Raw genomic sequence first — 10,555 nt, 5'->3', positions numbered from 1 at the left:
AGTGAACCACCGCCATGCAGTCCCTCCCACTCCCAACTCAGCCAGTCTTCCCAGAAGGATACCATGGCCGATGGTATCGAAAGCCGCTGAGAGATCAAGGAGAATCAACAGAGTCATACTCCCCGTTTCTCTCCCAACAGAGGTCATCATACAGGGCAACCAAGGCTGTTTCCATGCCAAAACCAGGCCTGAAACCCGACTGAAATGGATCCAGATAATCAGTCTCATCCAAGAGCATCTGGAGCTGGCCTGCCACCACTCGTTCAAGGACCTTGCCCAGGAATGGAAGATTTGCTACCGGCCTATAGTTATTAAGATTTTCTGGGTCCAGGGAGGGTCTCTTCAGGAGTGACCCAAATGCAGTAGCCTCCACGAGCACAGAAAACGGACAAGAATCAAAGAGTGCTTGGAACATTCCCTCTGCCAAATCCCCCTTAACTTTTATCTATTGTGAATGTTTAGACAAAGCAAAATTATTGCAAGATATTGGTTTAATAAAATTGTCATACACATTTCTGTTTGACATTGCATGCCAATTTATTTTATAGTATCTGATGCTATCAGGTTGAGTAATTGGGAGATAGTCAGGGTGCGATTTTGTATCTTATTTTAAGCATTTTCTCTCCAGAGGTGGAGAGACCAGAAGTGCTGACAAATCTTCAAGCAAAATTCAGTCCCATGCATATTTACAACCAATTCTTCCAAATACTTTTTACCTAAATAACAGTTCTTTTGAAATCCACTCCTAAAACTTAGAGATGAAACTGTACCATCAAAAGCCTGGATGTTAAAAGGTCAATTTGCCAGTCACATGTTAGTTTTTCAAGATTCCAAGGAAAGAGTGTTGAGGTGGAGACGGTACCAGGATCAATCAAGAAGTGGGGGCGGGGGAGAGTTGTTTGTCACATGTTGGCTCATCTGAAGGAAATTCCTGCTTGGATTGGGTACCTCTCTGCAAGCTCTGCTGAAATGTATGGAGGCTTTGAAGTTCCCGTGCTTACTGGATGAGACTGCAATCCTCTCACAATAGTAATATTCTTATCTGCTGAAACAGCTCCCTTTTTGTCTCAAGGACCCAACTGGGCAAACTGCTTTGAAGACCACAGGTATATCCAGAAAGTGTGCTGGCCTCCTTTGTCCTCAGGCCTTCAAGAACTGCAGACCTCTTAAAATAAGTGCATGACAGCCTTTGTTCTTAGGATGAGCTTCCAGAAAACCAGGTGTGGATTGAAGGTGGAAAGGGTATGCCTGCTGTCATAATTGATTGGGAACAGAACAGTACAGAAGGTTAAATATCTCCCAGACTAGAACTATATTTGCTTGCCACTCAAAAAACACAGACAGGAAATAGAGTATTTTTCCCCCTCTATCACAAATGATGAAGAGTTTAAAGAACTGGCTGATAATTTTCTACCCTTTCCAGAAGTGCTTCAGAATATCCAGGGGAATAATATCTGAAAAAGAAACAAGGGTGCCTTGATTAAAAACTCATCATGCTAAATACCAACACCACAATCGAACACAGAATTAGGCACACTTAAGCCTGTTGAAAGAAATCAGTGGGATTAAGTGCACTTCACTCTTTGCTGGGTCATGGCCAAAGACAATGTGCAGCACATACCAGCATAGATAATTATGAGGAATAAATCAAAGAATTAGATGCTAGTTTCATCTGAAGCAATTATACCATTAGTAAGGCATCAGTCTTTAGTTAATTAATTGGTTATATCAATCAGTTATAACACTTTGAACTGAAAAATGGTGCCCTCAATTATTTGGTCCACAAATTTTACACAGTTTTTTTTAAAAAATTCAACATAACTACTTATAAAACTGTGGCTGGCAAGAACCATCTTAGGAGGGGATGCCTCTTATGTATGTGAAAGAAAAGGGTAGTGTGTAAGAAAAGGAGCAGTTTTCTTCTACGATTCTACCTGTTGTAACACACAAGCCTCTCTGAGCTCCTTAAAAGAAAGGTAGGATACTGAGGTAAAGTGAAATTAAATTCCATGAGCTTAGTTTATGCTTTCTTTCTTTACAATTACTGATCTTTCTTATATGCAGATTTACTACATTGATCTGGGAAGGGAAGCATACGCCGGCCTCTAGCCTTGACAAAGGGGGCCAAGGCCCACTGGATTGTTACATCCCCTGCCTTCCTGGAAGAACATCAAGGCAAGGGTGAGGCCAGCTTGGCCCCACCCATCATCCAGAGAAGCAGCAGCCTTAGAAAGCTTGCTTCCCTCCTCCACCCTGCCAAAATGACCTCTCTGCTCCAACTGTATGTTGCCTGCAAGATTGCAGAAGTAAGGAGAAGCATACTCTGGCCTCTACCATCTAAGGCAGGGGTGGGGAACCTGTGAGCTGCAGGCCAAATGTGGCCCAGCATTGGTCCCAATTTGGCACATGAGGCTATTTTTCCCAAACCATGTCCACCTGCCCCACACCTGACATCAGGTGTGACATCAGGTGTGGGGCAGGGAGAGACCATACTGGATAGCTTGATAGCACAGCCATCCCTGAAAAAAACAGACTTATAGTCATTGGCCATCAGTTGATGGGCAGTGACTTCAAGCCTGCTGATCAGTGGTGCTTCGAAGCCCTGTGCAAGGCTCTTTGCATGCCCTGCCTCATCATCGTTATAATCATTTATTAATTTATATCCCACTTATATGCCAAAATGGCTTCTAAGCAGTCTTTAGAGTCCTGATGTCAGGTGATTGACAAGTGGGTGGCCCTGTTCATCTATCAAATTTGCCCTGTGAGGGGTAGGGGAGAGAAGGACTGGTCCACTGGTCAAGTTAAGTACCCCAATCCCTGATCGAAGGGGCTGCTGGGTTGTGGATCTATGTATGATTCTTTAAAACAAAAATATTATTATTGCCGTCTGTTGTAAGCTGCCTTGAGATTCTTTCAAAAAGCAGGGTATAAATCTAAATAAGTAATATATCTATCTTCATAATAATAATAATAAATTTTATTTCTAAGTCGCCTATCTGGCCGAATCAACAGCCACTCTAGGCGACGTACAATTTCATCAATAAATACAATAAAACCACAAAAATCGTAATAATAATTAATAATATCAATATTAAAACTAAACCACCCAGAGGTCCCACAGGCCTGCCTGAACAGCCAGGTTTTCAAGGGAAGGGGCATGGCGAAGATCAAAAGGAAGGGAATTCCAGAGGGTGGGGGCCACAGTCGAAAATGCCCTCTCTCTGGTCCGCACCAGCCTCACTGTCCTAACTGGTGGGACCGAGAGAAGGTCTTGCACGGCTGATCTCGTCAGGCGGCATAATTGGTGATGCTGGAGGCGCTCCTTCAGATAAACTGGGCCGAAACCGTATAGGGCTTTAAAGGTCAATACCAACACCTTGAATTGGGCCTGGTAAACAACTGGTAGCCAGTGTAGATCACGGCGGCGGCTGTTCTTAATCAAACGTGCCGCCGCATTCTGTATCAGTTGCAATTTCTGGACCGTTTTCAAGGGTAACCCCACATAGAGCGCATTACAGTAGTCTAGGCGAGAGAAGACCAGGGCCTGTATTACCCCTGGGAGCAGATGGGCAGGCAGGTAGGGTTGCAACCTCCTAATCAGATGTAATTGATACCAAGCTGCCCAGCTCACTGCCGAAATCTGAGCCTCCATGGACAACTGGGAGTCAAGAATGACCCCGAGGCTGCGGACCTTGTCTTTTAGGGGCAATCTTACCCCATTGAATACCAGGTCTATATCCCCCAGCCTGCCCCTGTCTCCCACAAGCAACACCTCGGTCTTGTCGGGATTTAGTTTCAGCCTATTCCTTCCCATCCATCCACTTCCGGATTCCAGGCACTTGGAGATGGTATCCACAGCCAACTCTGGTGAGGACTTAAATGAGAGGTAGAGCTGGGTGTCGTCCGCATATTGGTGGCACCGCAGCTCAAATCTCCTGATGATGGCCCCCAGCGGCTTTACATAGATGTTGAATAACATGGGGGAGAGGATAGAACCCTGTGGCACTCCACAACTGAGAGGCCAAGGGTCTGAAACCTCCTCCCCCAATGCCACCCTTTGATGCCTGTCTGAGAGATAGGAACGGAGCCACCGTAAAACAGTGCCCCCTATTCCTAATCCCTCCAGGCGTTCTAAAAGGATACCGTGGTCAACGGTATCAAAAGCTGCTGAGAGATCCAGGAGGACGAGGAAGGTGAATTCTCCCCTATCCAGCGCCCTCCTCATATCATCCACCAGAGCGACCAAGGCTGTTTCAGTTCCATGTCCAGTCCTGAAGCCCGATTGGAATGGATCCAGATAATCTGTTTCCTCCAAGTGTGTCTGTAACTGTTTGGCCACCACTCGCTCAATTGACTTGCCCAGAAATGGTAAATTAGAGACTGGGCGGAAGTTGTTTAACTCTTGGGGATCCAAGGAGGACTTTTTTAAGATGGGCTTTATAACTGCCTCCTTGAGGGCTAATGGTAGTGCACCCTCTTCCAAGGATGCATTTACTATAGCCTTGATCCCTTCACCCAGTCTCTCTTTGCAGCTCATAATGAGCCACGAGGGGCAAGGATCCAGTAGACAGGTGGTTGGCTTCACAGTAGAGAGCACCTTGTCCACTTCCTCAGAGGGAAGAGGCTGAAACCAATCCCACCGGACCGGAATGCAACTGGCCGGCTCTGGCTCACTTCCTGTATCCACGGTGTACGGAATCAAGCTCTTCAGGCACTCGATTTTATCGGCAAAGTGTTTCGCAAATGTGTCACAGGAGGCTTTAGACTGCTCCATGGGTTCCTGAACAACTGGACCGCCCAGAATCCGGACCACTTGGAACAACCTCCTGGGACAGCACTCTGCAGATGCAATAGAGGCAGCAAAGAATCCCTTCTTTGTGGCCTTTGTTGCCACCTGGTAGGCGGCTATTGCTGCTCTAACCAGTGTCCGATCGTCTTCAGAGCAAGATTTCCACCACCGGCGCTCTAGTCATCTCACCTCCTGTCAGACCCCGGAGGCGTGGTGTATACCAGGGTGCTATCTGAGCTCTATTCAGGGGGAGAGGACGTTTCGGAGCCACGTTTCTATTGCCCTAGTGATCTCCCTATTCCACTCTGTCACCAGGGTTTCGACCGGGTGGCCTTCAGCCGGCTCCAAATCTCCCAGTGCATTCAGTAATCCTTTTGGATCCATCAGGCGTCTGGGGCGGACCATCTTAATAGGTCCTTGTCCCCTGCGGAGGGAGTGTGGCATTGAGAGGTCCATATTTAATGACCAGTAAGACTTGCTCCCAACTAAATGTGCCTAGGATTGCAGCTTTTCAGTTCAAGCCTCTGCACATCTACTCAGAAGTAAGTGGGGTTAAGATTGCAGCCTTAGCCAACTACAACTCATATGATTAATTCTTATTATGAGGATACAAGAATAGCCCTCTCTCACTGTTGTTACTCAGCAATTGGAATGTTGCCTTTGATCATACAGAGGTAGTACAATAGCCTTATCCTCCATGAATTTCTCTAATTCCCTATAAAACCCATCTAGGTTGGTGGTCAGTATCACATCTTGTAGACGCTGATTTCATGTGCTGTGTGAAGAAGGACCCTTGCCCCCCTCTGTCTTGAATTGTCCCAGCATTAGTTTCTTTGGATGACACCGGCTTTACGTGTTATCAAACAGGGCTGTCTCTATCCAATTTCTCCACACCATGCATAATTTTATACACTTCTATCATGTTCCCTTCCCCTTACTGGCCTTTTTTCTAAAGTAAAAAGACCCACATCTTATAACTTTACATATTCAAAATGAATTGAGAATAGATTTGATTAGATATCTACCACACATTAACGTGGTAAGTGTATACATGTCTTCTCACTGAGTACAATGGGATTTATAGCACAATCCTAACCACTTCTACTCAGAAGCAAATCATACTGAATTCGATGGGACTTACTCCCAGCTAAGTGGGGTTAGAACTACAGCCTCACTGTAGGTAAGTGTGTATAAGATTACAGCCTATACTCACTAATAGGCAAAAAACCTTGCAGTTTAAGAAACATACCTATAGTCAACAGGTATTTCTATCGAACTTTAAAAAGCAGGGAAATTGGACAGCTATAGTGAATGCACCAGGGGAGCAGAACACCTGACCTCCTCTCTGAGATACTGTACTGCCCTACAAATTTGTCAAAATATAAACACAATTTGGGTTGGTCTTTCAGGAGCAGGAAGAAGGAAGAGGGGAGGAGAGGAGGAAGGGAGAGGAGAGGGGAAAGGCAGGTCTGATCATCTGCATGCTTACTGCGTTCAGTGGGATTTACTGCCATGCAATCATGGCTAGGATAGGTAAAACTGACCATGGGGGAGGAGGAGGGAGAGGGGAGAGTAGAGGGAAGGAGGGGGGGAGGGGGGAGGAGAGAATTGGAAGGTGAGGGAGGACAGATGAAGGAAGGGGGAGAAAAGGGGCAAAGGGAGGTGATGGGAGGGAGGAGGAGGGGAGGGCAGGCTTGATCATTTGCATGCTTATTGAGTTCAATGGGATTTCCTCCCGTGCAATCATGCTTGAAAATGAAATGGACTGCCTTCGATTCTGACTTATGCCAACCCTATGAATAGGGTTTTGATGGTAAATGGTATTCAGAGGTGGTTTACCATTGCCTTCCTCTGAGGCTGAGAGGCAGTGACTGGTCCAAGGTCACCCAGTGAGCTTTATGGCTGAGTGGAGATTTGAACCCTGGTTTCCCAGGTCATAGTCCTAGGATAGGTAAAACTGACCATGGGGAGGGAATTGGAAGGGGAGGGGGAGGGGAAGGGGAGGGGAAGGGAGGGGTGAAGGAAGGGGAGGGAAGGGGCAGGAGGGAGGGGAAGAGAGGTTTGATCATTTGCATGTTTATTGAGTTCAGTGGGATTTACTCCCATGCAATCATGCTTAAGATAGGTAAAAAACTGACCATGGGGGAGGGATGGGGGGGAGGAGATTGGGTGGGTGGGCACTGGGAAGAGGGGAAGCCCCTTTCCTTTCCAATAGTAAAACATTGTGAATGATATCATTGCTTTTCAGGGTTTCCCCCATGTTTTTTTTCTACAGCAGGCACATGTAGTCTCCACCCAAATTTAAACCAAGTGTAGTTACTGAAGGGTGCTGAGCATTGCTAGGAGATGCCCTGTTCCCCTCATAGAGCTTTAGTCAAAGCTCTAATTGTTCAACCACTCTGGCTACTGGAGTTCTGTCAGGGGAATAGGAGTCTCCTCTCAGCACCCTTCACAAATTACACTTCCCAGAATTCTTTGGGGGAAGCCATGACTGTCTCAAGTGAAATAAAGGTCTGGTGTGGGTGGTGCCCCGATTAGTCAAGCCAAGTGGCTGCGAGTCTGGCTTTTAGAACATTGACAGTTGGTTCTTATTGAGCATGCCCAATCTTATCATTGAGTTCAATGCTAAATTTCTTAAATTAATTAAAAATCAGTCAGGCATTTTTAAAACTTTTAAACAGCAGAAGATGAAGTTCAGAGTATGGGGCCAGGTCAGTAATAGGATTACAGGTACTCTTGTGAACATGGCCGATTTTTAATTAATTTCAACAAATCATGAGAACTCTGACAGAAAAAAGTCCCAAAGGTGTCTGGGTTTTTCCTCTCTCTTTTTACACTTTGAACTCTTGATTCTCTCTGACTGTTCTGTGTATTGCCATGAAAATTTAGAGGGTTGTTAAGCAAGCGTTTCTGAGTTAAGGACTATATGTTTTGTAAGGTTTTATTTTGAAATGAGCTTATGGGAAGCATCAGAATGGCAAGGGGGGTATTTTCACTGTGGAATGCGAAAAATCCATGCTGACTATAGTATACAGCCACTCTTGTGACTATATAATTATTTTTTCACCTTACACATCTTTTGTGCTATGTGTGGTGTGGTACTGGCTGTTTGTGCCTAGAAAATGGAACCATTTGTTTAGATCAGTACAGGGTTGACATCTGAAGACATTTTAAGCTGGACTGTATGTGTCTGAACCCCCAAACCCCCCCCAAAAAATCCCCCTCTGCTTGTTCCTGTTACAATTTGTCAAGAGGAAGAATTACACATTTCCTTTCACCATTTAGGGAGAATAGATGGGGTATCTATACATGAGGTAATTATGAGATATATGTAGTAATCACAGCAAAAAAATTGTGTTTTTTTGGTTTGTCATTTAACTGAATATATATCCCTAAAGAAGCCCTTGACTCTTACTGTGAATCTTGCTCTCCTTCATTCTCACTGGAACCTGAAATTGTACCCTTTGCTTCCTTATCACTTTGCTTAGAAATGACAAAGAAAAACACAAATGTTTCTCGTGGAGAATTTGCTTAATGTTGCTTGGATCCCTTAAAGATTTTACTTGGAAGAATTTACTGCTGTTTCACGATTCCCTCTTGGGCAGGCAATCAAAGTATAAAAATGTGTCCCAGCTTCCCTCAGATCCCAGTACAAAGGTCAGATTTAAAAGCAGTATGTGGTGTTTAAAAAGAAAACAAAACAAAATATCATCAGACTGTAAGAAACTGTGCAGGAAGAGCCACAGGAGAAACTTGTAGAGTGCAGCACCAATTTACCAGTATAACCAGTAGAGTTATTAAACTAGTTCCTTAATGTTTCAAACAGCACTATTGTGTTTTCTAGATTTGTGAATGAAAAGATGACTTCTGTAGGTGAAGCAGCAAACAATTAGAAATATAATACAAACAAGATGATATTTCAGCAGACCAACATCTGTTGATGTGGGAGCATGCAAACCTTTGAGTAACAGAGAACAGTACTACGTTAACATTGAGTGATATGTAAACACAGAGAGCTCGCACAATTTTCTTCATTCTGCTAGCAAATTGATTGTATTTTCTCACTAAAGCTACAATTCTAGGGACACTCTCTTAGGAGTAAATCCAACTGAAATCAACAGGATTACTTCAGATTAAACATTTAAAGGATCAGACTACATGCTTAACCTCCACCCCAACCCTGCCAGCTAATATTGCGTAGCTACAAACAGCATGAATTACATCAGATAAAATAAGCTGGTATCTTGCTCTATCACAAAGCTGTGACCCTTCAGATGTTGTTGGACTCCCATTAGCCCCAGCCAGCATGGCTAATGGTCAAGGATGTTGGGAATTGTAGTTCAACAACATCTGGAAGGCCATGTGTTCCTCTAGCACATCTGCCTACCAGGCCAGCTTAATAAAGTCTCTGTGACACCAGCTTCATGACATGTTCAGTACTGGTGACAGCAGTTTAAGACATTGTAACCCTGAAGATTTTCTTTTGTGGGTAAATTTTCCTTTGTGGGAAAATTCCAGATCATTAATTTTTTTCACTCTACAGGTGATACTTTTTCAGCTCCAACAGGACTTATCTACAGCATGCTTCTGTCTCGTATGGAAAATGCAGATGTCCAGCAGAGGGAGTGCAATCACATGGCATCTTAGGGTTCTGGATGGAGCAGTAGCTTAGCTGCATAAGGACGGACAACTTCTTAACACACAGCTGTTTGGCCCTCCTGGAGGTAGGACTATGGGAACATTATGGGTCTGTTCCACTTTAGAAGCTTAAGATTCAGATGGGCAGGTAAAAAATAATATGACAGTTTGGGGATCAGGCTACACAGCCAAGAAACTAAGAGGGAGGATCTACAGCCATGTCCCCTAAGTCCTACACCTCTCAATTGGCTTTTGTGAGTGTGATAACATCATACTGATAGCCAGATGCTACCGACAGATGTCTAGTTGCCCATCCGTAGCCTACCAAATCCAAAATCCTGGAAGGCCATTCCTTCTGCTCTGTGTTGATTTGCAGCTGGGGACATTCTGATGCCCAATCCATTCCTCACCATATTCATTAGGGCCCTCTCTGTGCTGGCAGTGGCTCTCTGACCCCTTGTGCTGTGGTGGGGACTGCACAGAGAGTAGTGTCACTGCCTTTTTTGTGTCCGCTCATCCTGAATATTGTGTCTGAGGACCCCAGTTCACGTTACAGAATCAGCACGTACACCACATGTGGCCAGAGTGGTACAATGTGAAGTGCGTATATGCACACTCTGTAACTGGTACTAAATTGGAGGTGGTATAAAGATAGCGCTTGGAGAAAATCGGTTTGTTCAATAAAGGGCCATATAGCTTTTGGGGTACCAACAGCTATGCAAATATTATGTTCTAAGCAGCATATATACTAACAACAGTGACCTCAGTTCTCTGAAAGCCCATCCTTACGTAGCCAAAAAGCACTGTGCATACATAAGATGGAGGTGGTTTGGGGAAACTCCAAAGTTTGCTGAAGTACAAATAAAACCTTTGTGGGGGTGAGAGGAGAGGAAAAAACAACAGCACTGCTATCCTGTTGTTTATTGATGTCTCTCAAAATTATTATTTTCTTGATAACACTAGGATGAGAAACTGAAGGACTGTAAGTATTTTGCATTTAGATATGACCTGTTCTCATTTTAGGAATGAAATTCCTCTACTTCAAAGCCTAAGGAAGTATTAAGCTAGTGAAGAAGATTGTTGAAACACGTTTGCCCGAATGATTATTAAGAAGCACTCCTTTCTCTA

The 10,555-nt window shown here is 44.4% G+C and overlaps 1 protein-coding gene across 9 annotated transcripts in view; it reads right to left on the bottom strand.

Annotated features, from left to right (window-relative positions):
- Positions 1–494: 494 nt before the first annotated feature.
- The window catches only part of SPAG6 (sperm associated antigen 6), a 71,629-nt gene continuing 61,568 nt past the window's right edge, over positions 495–10,555 (bottom strand). For 8 of the 9 annotated variants that reach the window (XM_061587037.1, XM_061587039.1, XM_061587043.1 and 5 more), the window contains one exon: positions 495–1,454. In XM_061587037.1, the coding sequence (XP_061443021.1) occupies positions 1,388–1,454 (67 nt within the window). In that variant the 3' untranslated portion in view covers positions 495–1,387. The remainder of the gene's footprint in view (positions 1,455–10,555) is intronic. The other variant, XM_061587035.1, reaches the window with a different exon arrangement.

This window comes from Rhineura floridana, chromosome 10 (genome assembly GCF_030035675.1).
Source record: "Rhineura floridana isolate rRhiFlo1 chromosome 10, rRhiFlo1.hap2, whole genome shotgun sequence".
Lineage (NCBI taxonomy): Eukaryota > Metazoa > Chordata > Lepidosauria > Squamata > Rhineuridae > Rhineura > Rhineura floridana.
The sequence above is the reverse complement of the archived record's forward strand: the minus strand, read 5'-3'. Positions and strand labels throughout refer to the sequence as shown.